The sequence below is a fragment of the Calonectris borealis genome, chromosome 7 (genome assembly GCF_964195595.1).
Source record: "Calonectris borealis chromosome 7, bCalBor7.hap1.2, whole genome shotgun sequence".
Lineage (NCBI taxonomy): Eukaryota > Metazoa > Chordata > Aves > Procellariiformes > Procellariidae > Calonectris > Calonectris borealis.
Window position 1 is genome coordinate 22,075,268 of NC_134318.1, and position 22,945 is coordinate 22,098,212.

At 49.3% G+C, this 22,945-nt stretch overlaps 2 protein-coding genes across 7 annotated transcripts; one reads left to right on the forward strand and one right to left on the reverse strand.

Moving 5' to 3' along the window:
* Positions 1 to 162: 162 nt before the first annotated feature.
* On the forward strand, positions 163 to 7,105 carry FBXL15 (F-box and leucine rich repeat protein 15). 4 transcript variants are annotated; one of them, XR_012674290.1, is made up of 5 exons: positions 163 to 223; positions 1,070 to 1,229; positions 1,971 to 2,473; positions 2,848 to 3,130; positions 7,026 to 7,105. XR_012674290.1 is itself a non-coding variant. In XM_075154521.1 (4 exons), the coding sequence occupies exons 1-4, from the start codon at positions 189 to 191 to the stop codon at positions 3,035 to 3,037; spliced, it is 888 nt and encodes a 295-aa protein (XP_075010622.1). In that variant the 5' UTR covers positions 163 to 188; the 3' UTR covers positions 3,038 to 3,779. The 4 variants fall into 4 exon arrangements, 3 of the variants coding, with proteins under 3 accessions (XP_075010622.1, XP_075010625.1, XP_075010624.1); XM_075154521.1 differs by lacking the exon at positions 7,026 to 7,105 and having other exon boundaries at positions 2,848 to 3,779; XM_075154524.1 differs by lacking the exon at positions 7,026 to 7,105 and having other exon boundaries at positions 171 to 223; positions 979 to 1,229; positions 2,848 to 3,779.
* CUEDC2 (CUE domain containing 2) lies at positions 4,459 to 18,340 on the reverse strand. 3 transcript variants are annotated; one of them, XM_075154527.1, is made up of 11 exons: positions 18,242 to 18,324; positions 17,028 to 17,151; positions 14,654 to 14,739; positions 11,350 to 11,429; positions 10,354 to 10,497; positions 9,968 to 10,029; positions 8,371 to 8,504; positions 7,105 to 7,275; positions 6,702 to 6,763; positions 4,984 to 5,044; positions 4,459 to 4,611 (listed from the first exon to the last, which is right to left on the reverse strand). In XM_075154527.1, the coding sequence occupies exons 4-11, from the start codon at positions 11,421 to 11,423 to the stop codon at positions 4,465 to 4,467; spliced, it is 855 nt and encodes a 284-aa protein (XP_075010628.1). In that variant the 5' UTR covers positions 11,424 to 11,429; positions 14,654 to 14,739; positions 17,028 to 17,151; positions 18,242 to 18,324; the 3' UTR covers positions 4,459 to 4,464. The 3 variants fall into 3 exon arrangements, with proteins under 3 accessions (XP_075010628.1, XP_075010629.1, XP_075010627.1); XM_075154528.1 differs by having other exon boundaries at positions 11,350 to 11,427; positions 14,638 to 14,739; XM_075154526.1 differs by lacking the exon at positions 14,654 to 14,739 and having other exon boundaries at positions 18,242 to 18,340.
* Positions 18,341 to 22,945: the final 4,605 nt, after the last annotated feature.

Below are 22,945 nucleotides of genomic sequence, written 5' to 3' on the forward strand. Positions count from 1 at the left end.
AGCACTCCCCGAGGGCTGCCGTTGTCCGGGCCTCCCCGTGCCGCCCGGCCGAGCCCCGGTGACCTGCGCGCTGCCGCCGGGGCGAGGTAAGGGGGCGGGGCCGGGGGCGGTGGGACGCGCGCACTTCCGCCCGCCGGCGTGACGTCCGGCTGGACGCCGGCGTCGGGGGCGGGGCCAGGCGCAGCTGTATGGAGCGGGCGGGGGAGCCCCGGCGGGGCGGCAGGTACCGGGCTGGGGGCGGCGGGCGGCCCTTGGGGGCAGGGGGAGGCTGGGGCAGGGCTGCCGCCTCGCCATGGGGCCCTGCGGGCGGTGGGAGGGGTGTGCAGGCCCCGGCGGGGCTCCCGCGGCCCCCTCGCTCCCGCGGCGGCGGGGCAGCCCGGGAACCGGGCCCGGGGGCGGCGGGGGGGGGGGAATGGCCGCGGGCGAAGCGCCCCCCGGCTGCCGGTTCTGCTGGGGCCGAGTCTAACCGCGGCTCCCCTCTACCCCTTCCTCGGCTCCTGCCCTTCCGCTTGGCGTCCGAGGCTGCGGCCTCATCTCCGCAGAGGTGCTGTGTCCCCGCTCTGGGGGGAGCCCGGAGCCTTGTTACTCCCCACGGGAAGGAGCAGGTGCCTGCCCTCTCCCTCTCGCACGGTGCCCGAGTGGCTCGGCGCCGGATGCAGCAGACCAGCTGCCGGGTAGGGTGATGGTTAGGCACGAAAGCTAGGCACGGCTGCCGCGCGGGTGGTGTCAGCAGTCGCTTGCTGCTTCGCTGAGGGACAGGGACTTCTTAAGCAGCTGGTGGAAAGCCCCACCCGAGCTCTCCTGGAGGGCAGTGCAGGCAGGTGGACTCGGATGCCTGAGCAGTGAACGTCCCAGGCTGGGGAGGAGGTGACGCAGGTGGCAGGTGCGTGCCCCGCTGATGGCTAGCCAAGGGGCTTTACCCTGTGGGCTGACTGTGGGAGACGTCGCTGAGTCTTTCTTTCTGGCTGTTCCTCCTAGAGGCACCCGGCAGTAGGTGTGAGGTGATCTAGCCTGGCTCCCAGCATAGCCTGGCTCCCTGGTGTCTGATGATGAGTTTGAACCCCTCCAGGGGATGCCTCCTGGACCTGCCCTGGGAAGACATCTTGGTTCCACATATCCTCTGTCATCTGCCATTGCAGCAGCTCCTGAGCCTGCAGAGGGTCAGCAAGTCGTTCCAGTCTCTCATCCAGCTGTACCTGGCCAACATGCGCTGCTTTGACTCAAGCCAGGTATTGGATTGCTGAGGCTGGGGGAGACAAATGTCCTACTGCCCTGGAGCTAGCAGGGGAGCATTTGACTATGTGGGGAGAAGAAACCCCCGGCAAGGAGGCTGGTTTCTGCTCAGGAGCTCGGGTTAATGGGTGTCAGACTGGACAGATGGGCTCAGGGAGGAGAGACGGTGATTCAGGGCCCAGCAATGCCAGTGTCTTTAGCAAGAGGCCTTGGGAGGAGTGAGCCTGGAAGCTCCACCCAGGCCATTATGGGGCACTGGCTGGCAGAAACACAAGCCAGCTCCTGAGCGGCACGGCCTGTCAGTCCTCACAGACGTTGTGCAATAGGGTGGGTCTGACGGGAGATAACTCTGTGCCTGGTCTTCAGGGAAAGCTTGTGCTGGCCCTGGGAGACACTGCCTGGGACTTGGAAAGACAGGAGTAGCTGCTGTTCTGTGAGGACACAGAGTGGTCTAGCAAAGAGTTTTTGGAGAGCAGAGCTGTGGCGTTCATCATGAGTATTTAAATGCAGGTGTGATGATGGGGGGTGGAGGAGCCAGAGCATCTTCTAGCTTGTGGCAGTAGCCTTGGCATGAGGGAAGGAGAGCTGACGGCAGGGTTTGCCCTGGGCTGAGGAGAGGGGGTGGCTTTGGTCACCACTGTCACAGTGGAAGAGAGGAGGGAACAGAGTATTTGGTGAGGATCAGGCTGATCTGAAACCCTGGGGGATGCCTCATTCTTCCTGGGTTCCCCACACAGATCGGACCTGCCATCCCGCGAGCTGCTTTCGTTAACCTGCTGAAGGACAACGAAGTACTGCAGCAGCTGGCGCTCCAGAACTGCTCTGACTGGCTGACAGACAGGGAGCTGCTCCCGGTCATCGGGCAGAACCACCACCTGCACCAGATCCAGCTGAAGGGCTGTGCCCAGCTCAGCCGCCACGCGCTGGTGGCCATCTCGCTGAGCTGCCCCAACCTGCGCCGGCTCTCCCTGGCTCACTGCGAGTGGGTGGACAGCCTGTCCCTGCGCAGCCTGGCTGACCACTGCAAGGCGCTGGAGGCTGTGGACCTGACGGCCTGTCGCCAGCTGAAGGATGAGGCCATCTGCTACCTGGTGCAGAAGTGCAGCAGGCTCAAGTCTCTGTCGCTGGCTGTCAATGCCAATGTGGGTGACGTGGCGGTCGAGGAGACTGCCAAGTGCTGCCCTGAGCTGGAGCACCTGGACCTCACGGGGTGTCTGCGAGTCAAGAATGACTCCATCAGGTACTGAGCAACATGGGAAGCTGGGGTGGGGATGGCAGGTGTCTGGGGTGGGGAGAGGAAGAGAACCAAGAGAAAAGTCAGCTTTCTTCATGCTGAAAGCAATGAGAGCTCAGTCTGGGGGAGAAGCCACTAGCAGGCCCTTCAGGAGAGGCACTGTGTTCTGCTAACAGCGAATTCCCCAGCATGTCATGGAGGGTAGGTCTGGGATCTGACCACGTCCCTTGAGTTTCTCTCGGACCACCAGGTGCTGCTCCGGAAGGATGGTGCATGTGTGGCACAGTCGTGAGCACTGGGCTGCTGGGATTAGAGAAGAGGGTGAGTGGTGCACCCGGGAGTCCTGGCTTGCAACCTGCATGTGCTCTCTTTCTTGGCAGGGTCCTGGCCGAGTACTGTCCCAAGCTGCGTTCACTGAAGGTGAAGCATTGCCACAACGTGGCCGAGTCCAGCTTGAGCATCCTCCGAAGTCGTGGGGTGGAGCTGGATGTGGAGCCTCCGCTGCAGAGGGCTCTCGTTCTCCTGCAGGACGTGGTTGGCTTCGCCCCTTTCATTAACCTCCAGATCTAGAACTGTTGTTGCCGGGGAGGGGGGGACTGACACAACACTGGGATCCCAGGAGGATGCCAGAACTGGCTGCTGCGGAGACGTGCAGAGGGAGAGGTCAGTCCCGTTGGCGAGGCTGGCCCCAGTGGGGCTCACTTTTTCCTCTGGGGCTGTTTAGCAGCCACTGGGTGTTCGTGAGTGGGCTTCCTTGGTGCCTCTGGGGAAAGCAACTCCCTCTGCAGTGGCGTGGAGAGAGCGAGTGACTTGCAGGAACACCATGGTGCTGAACAGGCCTTGGCCAGGCCAGCTAATAGATAGGATTTATTATTTGTTGTATTTTAAATCTCCAAGTGGCAGCTGTCCAGAGAGCAGGAGAGTGTTTGATGAGGACTGTCCCCTGGGGTGGGTGTGCAGGGCATGCCAGCAGAGCTGTTGGGAACAAACCAGGCCAGCTGGTGAGAAAGGAGAAAAGCCACCAGCCCTCCTCTTGGGCTCCGGGAGGAGGGCAGAGTGAGCCCAGCTCCAGCGTGCAGCCACTGTCCAGCCTGGCACCAAAGGGCTGGCATGGCCCCAGCACTGGCAGTGTGTCTGTCCAGGCCAAGGGTACTGGTTTAGGCTAGTGCAAGGCAGCAACACACTCCTAACTGCAGTTTCACTGACCAAACCTAGCTGTGCTGTCACTGAAAGCAGTTGGTCATTGCCATTTGTTTCTTCCAGCTTCTGACTTAACATTTCAGTAGCACCCAGGCCTGCTACTATATCCTGCTCCATGTTGCATGGCTGGAGCTTTGGCACTCAAAAGTGGTAAGAAATGGCAGTAGCCCTGGCCATGCTGTCAGCTGGAGTTTATGGAGTGCTGCACATTGTGTTGGCAGGGAGAGCCTAGCTCTGGTGTGGAGTTCAGCCTCAGCCCTCGTATCCACTAGGTGGTTAACCAAACAGCAGCTACATCTTGTGGTGAACATGATGAAGAGAGTAATTAAGGGAAGAGAGGATGACCCTGCTCCTATCTTTGGCCCCAGGAGGGACTGGAGGCGGTGTCCGTAAAGCATGTGCGTGCTCCGGCTGAACTACACACCAACTCACATTATCTTTATTAACACTGGCACTCGATTTAAAGCAACAGTGCACACAGACTTGTAAAAAGCTTGCTGCAAAAGCACAAGCCACATCTTAGATCTAAAAATGTCCCATGCAAGGAGTAGCAGAGAATGCCCAGGCCCCGGAGAGCTGCTGTAGTGTGCCTCTGGGGGCAGAGGGACAGTTACACAAGGAGGGAAGGCTCCTCCTTGTCAGCTGGGTTAGTTGAGGAAGCTGAAAGCAGCGTCCTGGCTCCCAGGTTAGTTCCAGTTAGTGACAGGTGGAGGAGTCCCCTCATCCCTCGTGCCACATGTCCATCCTGCCATGCCTGGCCAGCGAGGTGGAGGCTGAAGAGCAGGAGGACCTGGCTGTCAGTGGAACTTGTACTTCCTGGCTGGTTTGAGGCTGATGTAGGTTCTCTTCATCTCTTCGCTCTCAGGCTTCTTGATGTCTTTGTACCTCTCTCCCTTTGTACTCACCACCTGGTTATCGATATAGCGGATCAGCTTCTTGGGAGCCTGGAGAGGAAAGACATTAACACCAAGTGGACGGACAGCCAAACTGCTAGGGAAAGGGAGGGGACAAGCAGAAGCAGAGCTGTGCTCTGGGGTGGGCTGCTTTATCCATCCTTTGTGTTGGGAATCTTGGCCAAAACCAGGAAGGAAGCTGTCTGATGCGGGGGGAGCAGGAGCCATGCTAGTCAGGAATGGTAGGAACTGACAGACCCTGCAGCGCCTTAGCTAAGCTCATCTTCCTTCTTTGCTGACTAGCAGGGTCTGTGAACAGTCCTGCCTTGGGACTGCCCCTTTGCTTTTTGGTCTTGCAGCCTGATTTTTAAACCTTGTAGCCAAAGGACATTCAAACTGCTGGTGATTTGGGACTGCTCTTACCTCTTTGGGAGGAGCTGGCCGATGTGTTTTCTGGTCATCTGCACTATCCACCATCATGTATCTGAAACAGAAGCAGCATTTAGTGAACACGGTAACATGCATTGCCTGGGGCTATTCACAGCTTATGTCCTTTCTCCGCTGGCTGGTTTGTGGCTGTGCAATGTGTCTTATTTGCCTAGATTGCAGATAGGAGCACTTATCGTTCCCTTCTGGATGAAACAGGCAAGAAGTGTGTCGTCCTTCTCGTAAGAATCCAGCAGGATTCTCCTGGAGTAGCATCCTTGGCCGCATGTGAAGGGTATTGAAAACTCGGGCTGTTGAGAATGCCGCCTGCCCCTGCACAACCAAGAGAGGTGCCGAGGTCTGGTGTGCTCTGCCATTGGGGCAGCTTTGCTCCTTCTAAGCCCAAGTGATGGCAGCCAAAGGAGACAAAGGTGAGATTACAGGACCAAGCTGGCTGCTTCTGCCCTGAAGAGATGGTGTTCCTCTCACACTCCACCTACTACTTGACTATGAAACAGGTCTGTGCTGGAAGCAACTTCATAAAAGCATCACCTCATTCCCTGTGTGACTGAAACATCAGGGTCCAAGCATTTGCTTGCTGTACTGCTGAGTCACTACTCTTGAGACTTTGGTGCTGGTTTAGCAGGCGGACAGCACAGCTGACCATGACTTCTCCCTCAGTAGTTAGTATAGTTGCTCCTGTGTATCTTCAGCTATGGTGATCTGCTCTCTGTACCTGTGCTTGAGTGATGTTTAAAGTACAGGATGTTGCCAAAATGTCATTAAAGTGAAGTTCCCAGAAACATAACTAACAGCTGGTGCTTTTTTGTTCCCTTGCATGTCACTCTGAAACAAGCCTGCACGGGAGACAGGCAAGGACAGGGATGCTAATTCTGTCTGGATGCCATTCTGCCTTGCTTTACCTTCCCTAGCCCATCAACTGTTTATTCTGTCACTGGGGAGGATATAAAGCAGTGGAAAAGACATAGCTGGATAGACATGTGGAATCTGCGTGCCTGCAGGAGGTTACTCATGAAAGCTGAGATCTTAAAGCAGATCGATGAAACCACAGTGTGGGTTCTCCTATTGAGGACTAAATGCTTTTGGAAATGAATAAAGGTAAACCAATCTAAAGCCACTTTCATTTCCAAGAAGTCCATAGGGGGACTTCAGAGAGGTTTCTTTAAATGCATTGAATTCACACTATCAACAACTGAGATTTAATCTTCCCAGTGTTGCTGTACAGGCAGTCTCTTAAAGATATCTTTAGCCTTGTTTGGACTGTCTCCAAGGATGGAGGTATGAATGAGTTGCTGTAGTTCTACAAGTTACCATGTGTTACCTGAGCTGCAGCATGACGTTCGTGTCTTGAACCTTTAACTGGGATGTCCGCTGACAGTACTGTGATTTACGCTATCCCTGTAGGAGGCTGAAACCTCACACACAGCCAGTGCTGTGACCCAGCTGATGCAGGTAACCTGTTTCTGTGCCAGAGCTCTAAAAGAAACCCAAACCTGTTTTTTTTTCACCCACCTGATGATTATATTTGTGCTTAGATGTGTTCAGCTATACCCAAATCAGCTTCATGGCATCCTTACTAAGCATCATACACCCCAAGTTCTTTATAGACCACATTGCATTCTGACCTTCCCCAAACTGCCACCTCCTCTTTTATTGGGAGCAGAATAAGGGCTTCTTTGCTGCTGGGTACTTACTTCTGTAGGATAACCTGTTTTAGTTCCTCGTGGTTGGGCGCTTTGCGGGGCCGTGCCAGTTCCTGGGAGGAGACAAGGCGAGTGTGTGAGTAGCAAACACGTGAGGTGTACAGCTACCCCCCTGCTAGCTCGGTGAGCCCAGCTGCTGGTGGAGCACTCCAGCCACTGTGGGAAGGGGGGTGCCAGCCACAGCTCCGCTGGGGTGCTGGCTCGGCTGTGGGCATGGCCTGTACTCAGCCAAGGGAGGGAGAGGGGCTGTTGCTCTGGGTGATCCTCCTGCCTCATTGCACGGAAAGTTCCTGCAGTTAAAGCTTCCGCTTGCAGTGGACAGCCGGAACAGCTGTGTGTCCCTGAGTTCTGCCCTGCTCCTTGACCCGCTGCCACCCAGCTCAGAGTACAGTACCTTCACACTCGCGCCTGCTGGGCCAACTTCCACCTTCTCCTCCACAATTAACTGCACTGCCTCCTCCAAGTTCCCCAAGGCCATGGCGAGTGCCTTCTCTGCCTGGCTCACGGTACAGGCTGGGAACATCTCCAGTAGCAGCTCCACCCCATCCTTCAAGTCATTGCCTTCCTAGTTGGAGCAAGAGACAGAGCTAAGTTGGGGATACAGTGAGGAGAGGGCTATTGAAAAGGGCCTCTCTAGTTTTGCATTGTCAGGAAATTCAGCTTGCCCTTAGCTGAAGGCGCTCTCTCCTTACAAGCGTGACTAAATCCCACTCCTGAAGCTAACAGGGGATTCTATCTTTGCAAGGACAAAGCATCACCTCCCCAGGTAGGGCTGCTGTGAACTGGCTCATCTCTGTGGCCATGCTATGTGTCTCCTTAGGAGTGAGCTTTCTGGATACGGATGCGAATGCTTGAACTCCCGCTCACCTTGTGAAGTTATATGTGCTTTGATCAGAAAGGGAAGGGACTGCTAAACACAGTGGCCTGTGGCTACATCAGAAGAAAGCGCAGCAGCAGCACTTGCTAGAAGGCTGTGGACACAGAATGATTGCGCTGCAGAGCAGGAAGAGATCAGTACTGGAGAAACAGCAAGCAGAGCGTGGGGGGGGATCTGCCAGGTGCTGCAATGCCTGTAGCATGGGTCATGCTGAATGGTGCTGCAGGATCAGGACCGCTGGGCCAATGACTCAGTGCTGTATAGCTCAGTAAGTGCACAGCACAGAAGGTCATTGGGGTGGGACTGGCGTCTTCAGGACTGACACCCAGGCGTGACTGCTTCTTGTGCAGATACTGCATGATAGCTGGGGAGAGAAACGGTGATCCAGCTCAAACTGTGGAGTGAGGCGAGGGGAACAGGGTGAAGCAGGGTGGAGCCTGGCTAGCGCTGCAGAGGCATCCCCACGGTGCTGCTGTGGGATCTCTGAGGGCACTGGGACAGCCTCTCTCAACCATCGCTCTGGCTCATCCTTTCCAGTGGTTGGAAAGGATGAGACAGAGCAGTGGCTCATACTCTTCTGCCAGCACATAGTTTTCTTTTTCCACTTACTGACACAGTCTTGCTCAGGCCATACAATGGAGGAGATCACAGACACCAGTGATGCTGTCTACCAGACTATGCTGTGGTTCCTTCCTGAGTCAGAAAATGCCCTCAGGTGGTGCTGGTAGTCTAGTGCTGGGTGACTGTCCCCAGTGCTCCTGCTCCTCTGTGAGGTGCTCGTACCTGGGCCCTGGCTCCATCTGTTGGAGTGCACAGCCTTTCCCTGTTGCAGGCTCCAGCTCCAGGCTCCTGGCTCTCGGTCAGATCTTCAGAAGGTGCTTCGTTCCCGCTTTCCACAGCCTTTTGGCCAGGTTTTTCTTAAAGACATAGCGATATCTCCTAAGGAACAGTCCCTCTAAGGCTAGAGCTCTGTGCTTTCTGTTGGCATTAGATTGATAGTGCATCGTGTGCCAAAGCAAATCCCTTCTTAAGTGACAAGACTGGTAAGCACTGCTGTTCCTCCTGCTCTCAGCAGGGACTGCTGCAGCTCTGCTCACACTGACGTGCAGGAAAGCAGTGCTAGCGCACGCTGGAGTGCCCGAGCACTGCATTCCCAGGCCTTTCTGGGCGTGGGCTGCTTGCAAATTCAATTCTGTCTGTCAACTCTCGGCCCTCTAGTGCTGTGGCTGTGGATACTTACAGTATTTTTGTTACATTTCTAAGAATTCCCTGGTGTTTGCTCTAACTTTGAACTAAGGTGTGGTTTTGATTTTAAATTTGGGAATACACTCTGATAGTCCCCAGGCTGTATGTGAGCCAGCACATCCTGTGATCAGGTTACTCTGATGCATCTCTCTTTACAGGCTCCTTCTGTGTCACTGTAAGAAGAATTGTTTCACCTCTGTACTGTCCTCTCTAAAACTGGGATGGTGCTGTCCTTCCACACCCTGGCTCCATCAGGATCCTCAAAGGGTAGGATGCAGGGGACCAGCGCAAAGCAGTAGATTTTGTCAAGTTCAAGAAAGCAGCAAGTAAGATAAAAGACAGGACTGTCTGTTCTACACTGTGTAGCCTTCTGGCAAGACTGTAGTGATGTTGCTAGATAAGCAAAACCCAGACTGGTGTGTCCTGAGAGGTTTAATATCCAGGCACTTCACCTGATGTTCTTTAGTGGGAATTACCTTTGGGGCTGATTAATATAGCAATCCAGCTGATCTGTGAATGCTGAAGTTAGAAAGGGCCATTGGGATAGTGTAGTCTTCTGCAGTCCTGCATAGTGCAGACCAGAGCACATCGTTGCTGATTTTGCATCTGTGCCAGGGTTCATGGGTGAATGGGAAGTGAGCTTTGAGGATGCTCGAAGTCTAGAAGTGATACACATAATCAGTTGGATTCTCTATTTAATGGTGCACCTGACACAGGCTGTCAGTAGTACTGTAGTACTGTAGTGTAGTACTGTAGTAGTACTGTACCACTGTAGTGGTACTGTCGCTTAGGCAGATGGCTATCAGAGGCAGGCAGAAATCCTCACTGTCAGAATTAACCTACAGTAGAATTTCAACAAGCAGCCCTGTATCTGCTATTTCTTCCTTATTACTCTGGATTTGATCTCAACAGAGGTGTTGTATTCCGTATGACTCAAACCTCTCATGTGTTGATATCAAAAACCCGACTGAACATTAAAAAAAAAATTGCCCATCAATTCAGGCTACCTTATGGGATCCTAACTGTGGCAAACAAGATTGTATTTTATCCTGTGACACTGCTCAACTCCAAACACTAAGACTGAAAACATGTGCAGAATACTCCTTCTTGTGCTGAGACTGTCTGTGTAACTCACCTTTGTTGCGAGCTTCACCAAGCCTTTCTGAGAGGGAGAACATCATTTCACAAACATCCCCACTGCAAGAGACAGAAGCTGTATAATTAGTGTAAGGAATAAAAGCAGTAGCCTATCCTACTTGGCTACCTCTTTATAGAAATACAAGGCTTGATGGGAAGCCAAATAAAATAAACTGGTATTTCAGATGTCCAAGAACCTACTTGCGAACTATACTGGAATTAGCATCTGTGTATTCAGGCAAAGACCGACTTAATCATAATGGCACAGATTTGGTACTAATACATCTTCAACTGGGTATAACAAGAGAATTTATGGTACTGAGGGGCTTGGGTCCAGGCCCCCACTACATGGCATGCACATACAAAGCAGTAACATTCACATACCTGTGGATTTCTGCAAAACCAGGGATATAGGCCTCCATCATTTCCACAAAGGTGTCCATATCAAAAATCTCCTCGGAGGACTCTGGTGAGCCCAGCTCTTCCAGGACACCCGTGATGTAAGAGAAGAAAACATCATCCATCCCACTGGAGACAGAGAGAACACAGGACACAGCAGCAGGGTCAACAGGTCCATTTTTTCTCTCTCTTTCTGTCCATCCCCATTCCCCCTAACCTTGTGTCTTTCTAATAGAGTAGCAGAAGGACCTATGTGGACTGCATCTTATGCGCAGATCCCACCAGTAAAGCCAGGTAGCAGGTGGTCAGTGGTTGAGTGGGAATCATTTACAGATAAAATACTGCATGCCGTCCTGCTTCCTGGGCAGCACTGAATGTAAGCCCCAGCGTGGGCCCAGAGGCTGTGCTCCTGTAGGTGCTTCAGCTGAGCTAACCAAAATATTCCAAGTGCTCAAACCCTGGCTTTTCTATGCTGACTGGTGTTTCAGGTGAGGTCATCAAATTCTGTCAAGTTGCAACTTCTATGGGATGCAGTGCTCTCTGCTTGCTGCTCTCCACACTCCTGTCACTGCTGCCACCGGCTGCAAAACCAGCTGCTGTGTCCAGCCTCAAGGTGGCTGTACCTCTGCATGCAGGCAGAGTTCAAAATAGGGAGAGCCCTGACATAGCATTATGTTGCTCAGAAAGCCCTTGGGAGCACTGTGGAACAAAGGTAATCCCATATTCTAATGTGTATTACTAGACAGGAAATTAATCATCTCGGTCGTCAAAGCAATGACATTGCTGGATTGCAATGCTAAACGATAGTTGTTCACACATTCCCATCAGAGCCTGTGCAAATTACCTGCATCCTGGATCTGACTTGAGGAAAAGCAACACAAAGTACAGGAAAGCTACAGAGTTCAATATAATGTGTGGAGGGACAATTAATGCAGAGTTCAAGCTAGAACAATGATATTGGATCTTCCTATCTCAACATACCTGAGGTCTGCTGCAGGGATGTGGGACTGGATAAAGCGTGTCAGGGTGTCTCGAATGATTCTCTCAAGCTCCATGTCTCTCTAAAAAAGAGGAGGAAAAAGAAAACTCCATGTAATTTCAAAGGCAAGAAGTAGATCAAAATATCAACAAGATCAAAAGGTAGGCATGGTATAGGCAAGTGTGCTCTTCCCATCAGAACAATTCACAAACTCCTCCAATGTGTCTTGTCATCCCTGGGTAAAAGCAGGCAAAGATACCCACAAAAAGCAGCAGTATGAGGATCCATGGGAAATACCAGCCCAAAGCAGCCCAGTATCTTGGGCCTCTTCTCGTCATGTTGATGCTGGCAGTATGCAGCTGTACCGTACATTTAAATCGTCCCCTCCAGGAAGCAAAGCTGGAAATGCAGATGTGTCCAGCTGCAGGACCTGAGAGACACCTCCCAAGCTGGAACGCTGTGCTGTCTGGCAAGGAAGCAACGGGTAGTGGGTTTGCACGCTCAGTGCGGAAAGGGGTGCACCTTCCAGCTAAAAGCATTCACAGTGATGTGAGTGGGAGGAAGGATAATGTCTCCTAAAGGACAACCTAGAGCATATTTTACAGGGAAATACCAAGCAGGGCACAGACAACTAGTCTGCCAGCCAAAATATCAAAGGTCTCCAGGTCAGGCACAGACTGCCAGTGGAATCCTGCCCAAACAGGAGGCCGTTGTTGTGCTTGGTAAATAAGCCATTCTGCAGTTGATGCAGCTGCAACAAGGGGCGCTTGATAACCCAAAACTCAGGGGAGTTCTAAGAATCACAGAGCTCCTACAGAAGCAATGGCAGAAGGGGACTGCCCACAGCCCTCCTTCAGCTGTCAGTACTGGGCCTGGACTGAATCGGGTGGAGAAAAGCTGTTCCTTAACCATTCCTTCCCTCTGGGATCTACAAAGCTGCTGGGTGGACAAACTCCTGGTGTAAGCACTGAGTTCTTCCAAGGAAGGAAACTAGCCAGGCATATAGAGAAACTGATTTAGTCATCGGCCAAAGAGCTTCCAAAGGTCATCACGCTCCCACCAGCGCAGCTCCCTCATTCCAACCACACCAGGACCTGACCTGGCCTGTTTGTCACAGAACTCGTGGAGCAGTCGAGTGGGTTGCCGAGAGACAATTCCCGTGTTCCTGTGGGAATCAAAGAGGTTTGGCATTTCCAGAGATGAGACTTCCAGAGCTAGCAGGATATAAACAAAACCACCCCACGGCACTCAGCACTCCTCTTGCAGGACCTAGAGAGAATCAAAGCCCAGCAGCCTGTTGGCAGGTCCATCTGCAGTCTTGGGGCCCGTTCAAGCTCTGCGCTGCGCTTGGCCACCATTGCAGGTGCAAAGAGCACACATGCACTCCTCTCCTTTGTGGCTGGCCAGAGGAGCACACCCAAGCCAGCTAGACCTGCCTCTGGCTACGGTGACACTGAGGCTCTAGGCATTTGACTTTTGATACTGAGGGAGAAAGCTGTGACACAGGTTTAGGCAAAAGTGCTCTGCTGGGTATATGGCATTCCACATTGCATCTCCCTGCAGTGATTCCCCATTAAATATTCCCACTCTGTGCTCTTCTACTCTTCAGGGCTTTGAACAAATACAGGTTTTGCTACCTGAAGGACCATCTCTTACTGAATCCCTGTGTCAGTGCCATTCCCTTGGGGCAGTAGGGAGACAAATACGGAAAGAACCTCACAGCAGCGAGACGCGAACAGTGAGCCATATTCATATAGAACTGCTCCAACTTTCACTGTGTTCAAAGCTAAACACAAAAGCTATCTAATCACCTAAACTTTCCTGCAGCTACTGTTAGTATCAACCCTCCTGCTGATCTAGACCCAGTAACTAAAAAAGAAACCATCTTTATATGTGCCTCTTACTTGGGGCAACGAACGACGAGTTAAAAATGCCGTACCACTATATGACCAACATACATGTATTCAAACACAGCACGTGCAGAAACAGCCAGGGGAAGGCATAATCAGAAAGGATTATTTGTTTCCCGTTTCTTTTTTAAGCTAAAAAGTTTCTTTGTCTCCCGTAATTTCAATTAGAAAATTCCCATTTCACAGCATTAGAGGAAAACAACAGCCCAGACTTTTTCAGGTAGGAGCTCTTCATGCAAACACCCCAAGTGAGCTCCTGAGCTCTTTTATTTTTCAGCCTCACAAGGATCCTTTGTTTGCATTTTTCTCACTTTTGCAGATGTCATGGCCTGCAAGCGTGGAAGCTGGCTGTAAAAACAACCCTGTGTAAAAACACCTTCCTGCTCCCCGTTTGATGTTTCTGTGTGTTTTGTGTGTTCTGTAGTGGTGGGACAGAACCACTTTATCTTTGTCATCTTTGCAACATACCCAGAAAAAAGTGAGCTTTTTTCTACCCTTCTCAGACATCAAAAAGCCAATGATAAGATTTTGAGTCTTACTGTTGGCAAGAATACTGTCCTAAGCAGCACGTTTGTCCCACATTTTAAGCTGAATCTGCAAATGCTGGCAACCACCAAGCCCACTGAACTTGCAAGTACAAGAAAAGTAATTTTCTTTTTTACAGAAATCAGAGATGGAAAATTAACATACAGCAGTCAAAATGTTTTTTCTACCATCACTACTATCAAGAACAATGCTTATTTCCTTCTTACTCAGAGTCTTCATGACATCCTGGGAACTGGAAGTCTAAAAGATTTTGTCCATTTCCATGAAACAGGCCAATATTCTATAAGAGATAACTGTATAGTAGCCAATAACATTTCCTGACAACCCAATTACCTGAACAACAGAGCACAATTCACCATGTCAAAGGCACTTTTGTGAGGTCCATAAATTAGCTGCTGGTAATTTATTCTGATCAATAGAACAGGCAAAGTCACTCATCTCCTTAATCAAAGGCACTTGCAGGCAAGTGTCAGACTGGGACAAGAGAAACACAGAAAAAAATAATTCAGCAACAGGAGTATTGTAGCTATGGCCAGTCACTAACTGGTCTTGAATCCATTCCCCAACCTCCAGCAACCACAGGAAACGCTGGTTTGAAGTGTTTGAAAATATTCAGGTATTTTCCTGCGGAGTTACCATGCTGTATCTGAACAAAAGCTATTTTCCTGTATCTGTGACAGAAAAGAAGGCAGCAGGTTTTAACCACTGGGTATAAATTCTGTCTGGCATCTCAGAAATCCATCCACCAGCACACTCGGATTTAAGGTTTACATCCAGAGAAGACAAGCTGCCACTTTTAGCCTGCCTTCGAAGAAAGGAAACCCTTTAAATGACAAAAGCAGTGTCTTACACTGAAGGATAGAAAGCAGGTAGGTGATCAAGTATTTCTTCAAAGGTCAGCCATCGCCCGTTCACCTGAAGAACCCATCTCTGCTCCTATAAAACCAGAGGCACCAAGACAGACAAACGCACTTGCATTTGATCATTTATTGCCACAGGGGAGAGATTTTATTCCCCGGTAAAGAGACTGTCCTTACAAAACTTAACATCTGGGAGATCTGTAATGCACAATGGCCTTCGCCGAATGAGGCTTGTGGAAGACAAGCCCTGAAGGTCCTCTGGCCTTTCAGATTCGGTGGGTATTTTTTTGATATAAAGGGAGCTGATTAAAAACCTTTGTACAAACATTTCAAAACAGATTCTTCAAGGAACAAACTGATGTTGCCGCATGTTCCTCCCCACACAGCCAGGTTTAGGATTACATAACTCAGGACACCACACCACCTTATGTATTGTATCTTCAAATGCAACATTTTTCCAGCAGTGACCGGCAGTAGTTAAGGGGGAGATTTACTAGAAGGGCTTATCCTATGTGCAGAGTTTTGTGGAGGAGTGAATTATAATGCACTGAACGATCTAAAACCCAAAGGCAGGAGAAATCACTCTCCCAAGAGCTCAATTTTACTGAAAAGGTGCCATCATCGCTTTAAACTTCCAGCCATAATTGCAATGTGGATTTTAAGATCACTTTGGTAGTTGTCAGCTGATTCAATTATGTTTGAAAGTCCTTCTGCATTTCTTGTCATTATAATTTGCTTAACACGTTGCACAGAATCTATTTTTTAAAACATATGGTCAAGAAATGGTATTCCTACTGCTCTGCCCTCAGCTAGAGCCTCACAGTTTTGCACTGTCAGAACAAGAGACCTTCAACCCTCGGAAATCGTTGTCACTTTTCGGACAGTCTTTAAACACAGGGGTTTATTATTAAAGAGTGAGCAGTGGAGCACTGTATGTCACCTCATTAAGACAGGCGTAGTTTGAAATACCAGGAGCGTTTACTTGATCCACATGCCATTGCGTGGCATGCTTATTTCCTCACCTCAGGCAAAGAGAAGTGGTATCAGTCCTCAAAATGTGAATGTGAAAATTATTCATTTTCTGTACTAGATACTTTGGATACTTTGGCCAGCAGCTCAACAGAGTTTGCCACCCTGTTGTCTGTCTTGAGAACCAGGTAATCTCCATCATCCTTGCATTTTCCCTCCTAACATGTTAATGTCAAATTTGGTTTGTGTTTTTTTTTTTTTTTTTTTTAAAAACAGCTGCAGAAATACTACCACTCTAAAAGCACAGTTATTCTTGTGGTGTCTGAAATATTCACTTATACTATATTCACTAAAAGTTGGCTTCTTTTTGTACAATTCATATGAACCTGCCTTCCTTCAAAAAAGGGTGAAAATCTGAAATGTTTGCATACAGCTAGATCATTTCTGAAGGCTCAACTCAAATTTCAATAATCATTCTCAAATGGTCAATGTGATGGGATAGGGATGATTGATTGTGCCTTGGACTTTATATTAACAAGATAGACTTGAGGAGAGCAATTCAGGAAAATGTTTCTGAGCTAAGAGGAGCTGCCATTTGGATGTATATCAACTTTTATGAGATCATAAATTTGCCTACCAATGAGTCGAGGTTTCTGCAAGTGGAAGGAGATGGGTGTTGTACGCTTCGGATGTTTCTCAGAACAGGGTAGAGAAAGTTTTAGTTAAAACTGATTCATCTGAAGGATTGACTAAAACACCTTGAGAAAGTTCCTTTAGCTCAAGTTTCAGTAATTATTCTTAAGTAAGTAATGGGACAGGGACGGTTCACTGTGCTCTCTCTGAAAACTTGTTATGAGAAAGCACAGAGCACATCTCATGCAGCTCTCTGTGTGCGTGCGCACGTGCCTGTGCTTGGGGAAGTGCAGATCCCTGGGATATAAGGAGCTCTCAGTGTAACCTGTGACATACAGCCTCAAAGGAAACCTCTCAAAAGCCAGACTTGCAGGACAGACAGAGAGTGAGCTGTAGCTATATTCCACTGAACTACTTTACCTCCTGAAACTTTGCTAGCTTCAACGAAAACTTTCCAGGCTGAGTAACACTTTACAGACATAATTTCAGTGTTCCCATTTTTTGTTTTGCTTGCTAAAGAAGTCCCTGAAAGGACTTTCACAGTGTGGTTGCTATGGGAAAGCAGGCTGAAGTCATTGTGCACGTTAACACAATTAACCGCTTAATGCTCTAACATTAAAATAAGGCTTTTGTTAATAACTTAGTCCCACTAAATTACAGTAATAGAAGATAGTAATGCCAGCGGCCAGACTTCTCCCTCCCCCTGAGAGGTATGCTGGACAGCTGCACTTCAGTGGTGCTCTGCTGACACAGGGCCCTTACCTGAGCAGGAGTATTGCCTGTGCGAGGACCTCGGCTCACGGTGCTTACAAGTCACTTCAGTGCCTGCAGAAGAGTCGACGGTCCATCCTATGACTGCTTGGCCCAAGCCAAGAATGAGGGAGTCCTTTATGGGAAAGGAAAGCCGAATTAGCTGGACAGGGAGCACAACAGAATTGTTCTCTGTACATTGGTGCCTTTATGCTATCACTGATGTCACTTGTTTCCCCTAGTGCAAAGGGTACAGCTTTATCCTTCGGAATAAAATGTACTACGTGAAAGGCTAACTTGGATGTGAGAACAGTGTACTTGTCAGCCTTCAATTCACTGCCACGTTGGGACATTTTTCAACACTTACTATTTCTGCAGCAAGGCCTGCAGTGGCTTCTGAACATCACTGATGTATTCCAGAAGCACTGGTGGCCTCATCGCCACTGTGAAACAGAACTGGTTTCTGGTGGCTTTAACAGGACAGACCAGAAAGCTTGTGTCGGGTTTCCCCGCCGCTGCTTCTGCGTGCTTCTGCCTGTGGCACATCGCCAGGGCCCAAGCACCACAAAGCCCCACGCGGCGTGAACGGCTGGTATTTATCTTGAGCTATAATATCGTACGTAACTATTGGCCGAGCAACTTTGGGACGTTACTTGTTTTTGCTGTGTCCGTTCCCCCACACTAGCGGACAAGAATTATCTCGGGGGGGCTTGAGAGAATTTCGGGCAAGAGTGCCCAAAACAAGCCCTGTGCGCAGACCGAGCCCCACCTCACCACCACGGCCCCCCCTGCACCCCTCACTGCGGCTGGGTTTCCACGCCGCTTGCAGAGCACGTTTGCTCACACCGCAGAGGCCGTGCGGCCCCACTGCCCAGCCCCGGCCCGCAGACGCCTCCCTCCCTCCTCCCCGGGCCCTCTCCCGGGCAGCAGCCGGCTCCCGACGCCCGCCGGCACGTCCCCGCGTTGCGGACCCCGGAATTAAGCCAGACGCCCGGATTTCTCAGGCTCCCGCGCTCCCCGAGCGCCGCCGCGGGGACACCGGCCGTGCGGTGACAGGGGGCCGCAGGCTGGCTCCTCGCAGCCCGCCGGCAGCGGAGCCCCGGAGGCCGCCGCCGCTGCTCCCCGGTGCCGGCCCGCCGCCCCTCCGCGCGGCCTGCCGGGGTCACCTGCGCCCCGGGGGCCCCGCTCGGGCGCACGCCGGCGGTAGGGGTGGGGGCAGGGGTCACCTGATCGCCCGCGCGCCCCCGCCGCGGCCTCGCTCCCTCCCGGCGCAGGTCCCGCGCAGCGCGGTTGAAAGCGTCACGTGGCCGCGCCCGCCGCCAGTCATAGAGGCGGACGCGGGAGGGTAGAGCGGCTTCGTGCGGGCGCGCTCCCCCCGCCGCCATCTTGGTTGAGGGCAGGAGCCGCGAGGCGGCTTCTCCTCACCGCCGGGCTCGGCGCTTTCCCCCGCCCTGAGCCGCCCGCCGCGGAGGCCTGAGGAGCTGGCGTGCCTGCCCAGCGCCGGTGTGCCCTGGAGAGCCCCGCCAGTGTCCGGGCTGGGGCCCCGAGGCAAGCAGGGTATGGGGCAGCACCTGGGCGAGGGCAGAGAGGAAAGAAAACACGGCACAGGGTGGCAGCTGCGAGCACGCCCAGGCCTTGGTGGTACAAAAGTGTCTTTGTGGGCCCAGGAACATGGCGGTGCTTTGCAGAGTCACCCTGATAAAGACTAAGTGAAATTCTCCTCCCTGCCAAGTGTGAGAGATGCATTCCCTGATGAAAAGGCACATTTTCAAGTGTTGGGCAAGGCTGCCCTGCTTCTTGGGGTGCTTCTCCCTAGCCAAAGCTCTTGTCAGGTGGAAGCACCATTTGGGGGATGTTTCCCAAGCTGCTGTCTTTGCAGAAGTTGGGACCTGCATGTAGAGTCTCCTGGCTTCATTTCCTCTTCTGCTAAAAAGCCTCCCCGCTCCACCCCGCGCTTGACAAGCCGCTGCTTATTCCTTTATTCTGGCAAGTTGGAGGACTACTGTACGTTAGGGTGGCCTCAGGCCCTTGGAGAAGTTGCAGCAGAGCTGTGCTGCCAGGCAGGACTGCAGCTTTTGCCCTGCTTGCTGGCTGCTGTCCCTCTTCCCTAGCCAGGTGAGCTGCTTGTCGATTTACTTCATTCTGACAACGACAGTAGGAGCTTCCTGAAGCAGCTTTGGAGAAGTAATTCTGTGATGCCAAGTGCTTTTCCTTCATAAAAATCCTAGGCAAGGCATAGTTATTCTCCCACTCGTGCTTCTCAGTAACGTGTTGCTAAATACCAAACAAATGAGCCTGATTCTGCCTTTGGCGGTACCAGGAAAAATCCAGAGTAACGCCAGCTGGGTAAGGAACATCACTCCACACTCACTCCAGTGTCATTAAGAGCAGAGTCTGTTTCCATTGTTTATTTCCGTTTAAATGTATATACATCCCTCCCTTGACATTGTATGGACATACTTCATTGTAGGAGTATTCACTGTCTTTGAATTTTTCTGCTTTTGACTTTTTTTCTGCACTTATCCATACATTAACTGAAACTAATAAACTGCTGCATTATCTGTCCTCTGATCTGTGGTTTTACCTTAGTTTGGGAAATAGTTTGAAAATCCCCCAACAAGCCTCCAATTTCTAGGATGGGTTTCAACTTGTGTGACTCCACTATATAAAGGACATGCTGAAAATGCAGCTGCTTCTGAGCAGGTACAAGGTGGAAATTGGATTACATGACAGTGATGTGGAAGGGGAATTTTTGAAGAAAATAAAGCAGCACATGTAAAGCCCATAGAAATTAATAATCTTTAAAGCTAAGAGAAACAATTGCAGTTACCTTGTCTGACCTAACTTCCCTCGTCAATTCTTAACTGAACTAGAATGGAACTTCTAAACTAATTTATGTTATGAGAGCATATGAGGTTCTACCATCTTTTTCCACAGGTTCATGGCACCCTATTCGTTAGCAGAATTTAAGGATTTATTTGTTTTGCCCCAGTCTGCTTTGTAGTTTCCTTGACTTGCTTGCGCGTGAGAAATTTTGAGAGTTCTCAGATGCCATCAGTTCAGACAATTTGTAAATCCTTACAAATCCTATGATTTGTAAATCGTAAGTTTCAGAACAACAACAGACAGGACGTCTGTTTGTTTTTTTTTCTATTACAAATACTTTGAAGTTGACCATCAATCTGGCTGATGATCAGGGCAGTCTATCCAGGGGGTAATGAAGGGAGGAGAAAACCACACTGGGCTTCGAAGCAGAGGTCTGAGAAAATCTAAGTTAAAATGGCACTAAAATTCTCCTATGACTACTTAGACGTCTCTCTTTTAGCACACTTTACTGCAATTTGATATTTCACCTTCCCACCTTACTCTAATCCAAAATGATGTAAGAGGGCAGTTCCTTTTTTGTTTGTCATTTACACTAATGAAAGATGACCAGTATTGTAGTACTGGTAGTAGATACCAGAACAAATACGGCATCTAATAGCTCCTCAATTTAAAGTTAAATTCAGAGGGTTTTGACCTAAAGCCAACAAAAACTCCACAGGGATTCCCTGTACAAACACACAAAACACACCTTTCACTGAGGGTCCAGGCGGAAGGGAACGACATTGCAGGAAATTGTTCTTGGAGAGCCCTTCTATGTGTCAGTCACAGGCTGCTGCAAACCAGGAAGGTTAACACACCATCTAATTATTTGATGGGATTCATATTCTTTCACAAACATGATGAATAATGCACATGTGTTGAATCAAGCCGGAGGAAAATTGTTCTTTCTGCAGCTTATTATTAACTCCTTGTTGTATAATGTACTTGAAATAGGTTTGTTCTGTGGCATTTTAGTATGTGGGTGGATGATATTTTTATGTGAGTAATTTTAACTGTTACACATGCTGCTTTTTTATATTTGAATTGAAATTAGAGAACAAAAAAGTATCCTTTCCACCTGGTTTTGCCCCCTACTTAATGCAGGCATGTTCCCTACATGGTATTCTGCAGTTTTTGTCTACTCTAGCTTTGAAAGGTTGCAGTGATGGGGCTTAATCTGAAGAAAGGAGCTCATTACTGGGATGTGTTTCTTGATATTCTGGCTTTATTTCCCATTTTTTTAGTTAATCCTATCACACGTTCATATGTGTCCTTGAGACTGTTCAAAATATTTTCTCTTCCCTTGTTAAGCCTAGAATATCAGTGCATAGCTTTAATTTTCGTCCACTGCTTTTATTCTCACTAAACCAAACTGCATTTTAATTGTGATTTATCTTCAGTCCTCTACAGAGACCCATTTTTGCAATTTAGAATAAGTGTAGAACAAAGTCCTTTTCTTTTTTCTTTTAAACAGCAATGAGTGTTCATTCTTAGAGCCTTACAGAAATTTAAACAACTTCTGTATACCCCTTTGAAAGCACACACCGCTCCCAGATTTTCTGCTCCAACCAAAGGAGACCTCAACTCTCCAATTCCAATTTTGCAGGAACTTCGGAGGATTGCTGCTTTTCAGGACAACGAGCAAGACTGGGGTCCTGGAGCCCTCTGCTGGGTGTATTATAGTAGGCAGACAACTGAAAGTGTAAGTCATTAAATTTTTAACATTAAATATTAAACATATTGCCATGCTGTCATATTTCCTTCGCAGTTGATTACAAATGTGCTTAATTTGAAATCCAAAAGATGTTTCTTTCCATTGCTCCTGGGAAAACTCATGTTACAATTTCAGAGTCTTACAGGTAAATTAATCTGCATCTCGAGGTTACAATTAGATTTATTAGAGCCTTTTTGTCTTTACTCTTCCTTGGTAACAGGAAAGTTCTACGTGAATATTTCCTTGATTCTTTTTGTCACTCTTTGCCTCCTCTTATTTGCTGCTACATGTACGTCTTATCACAGTTACAAAGGTCTTGTAGTCAAATAACAGACAATTCTGAGGTTGTCTGTGACAAACAAATCTGTTTCATTCCTGTATTGTGACTTATTTAGCTTTCTAGTGTTCACAGGTATAAAAACTTTTTTTTGGTGACAGAGAAATGAGCAATTTATCTAAAAATAGTGAAGTACGTTAATAATAAGTAAATTAATAATTTGTCTGTCATCTTTCTGTCAGGGAACTCACTGTGCTTTACATTTGTGTCTTATAATTTTATATACAGTAGACTGGAGCACAGAAAGATGACATGTATTTCCAAAAGTCTCAGTATGAGTCTGTCGCAGAGCCAGAAAAAGGAATCGGGAATTTGTGTTCCCTGACTCATCCTACAGTTAGAAGTGTGCTACTTAGGAGCATTTCTGAGGATGTGAAAAAACAAAATAATTGGGGAACAAAGGGTTTTTTCAGTATCTGATTACAACATGTTGAGCAAAGCTAGCCTAGGGGCAAAGGTGTCTGGAGCTGCTCCTTCGATTTGGCCAACTGTAAAGGAGCAGTAAGAAGATGATGCTGAAGAGTCCTAAGAGGCTTTTGTTCTGCCAAAGGCCCTTGATGCTGTTATATAGGATGGTGATGTACTTAAGCCAGTGGAAAAAGTAATTCTAAAGTTGGTGGTAGTTATAGCAAAAAGACATTTGCAGCATGAATACTGTTGTGATTTCTTGCATTCTACCTGTGAATGCAGGCCCTACTGCCAAGAAGAACTTTCTGACCCTAGAATACTTCTTCTCAGCCATGTGCCCACATAGATATTGGACAGTTTGCCAGGCCAAGGCCCAACTGTTTTAAATTTAATTTATTGGAAGCTTGTTAGTTTGTCATGTGTATTATAGATAAAATATTGACAGGATTTGTTCTTCTGTTGCATTCATATGTGAAAGTCATTTTTGTCTTCTATTTTTTGTAGCAGCTAACTCAGCCAGAATTCAAGTGTGAAGGCTTTCCTTAATTTAGAGGAATTTTAAGAACTAGACAATTGTGCTACATATCTAACTATATTTGAACATGT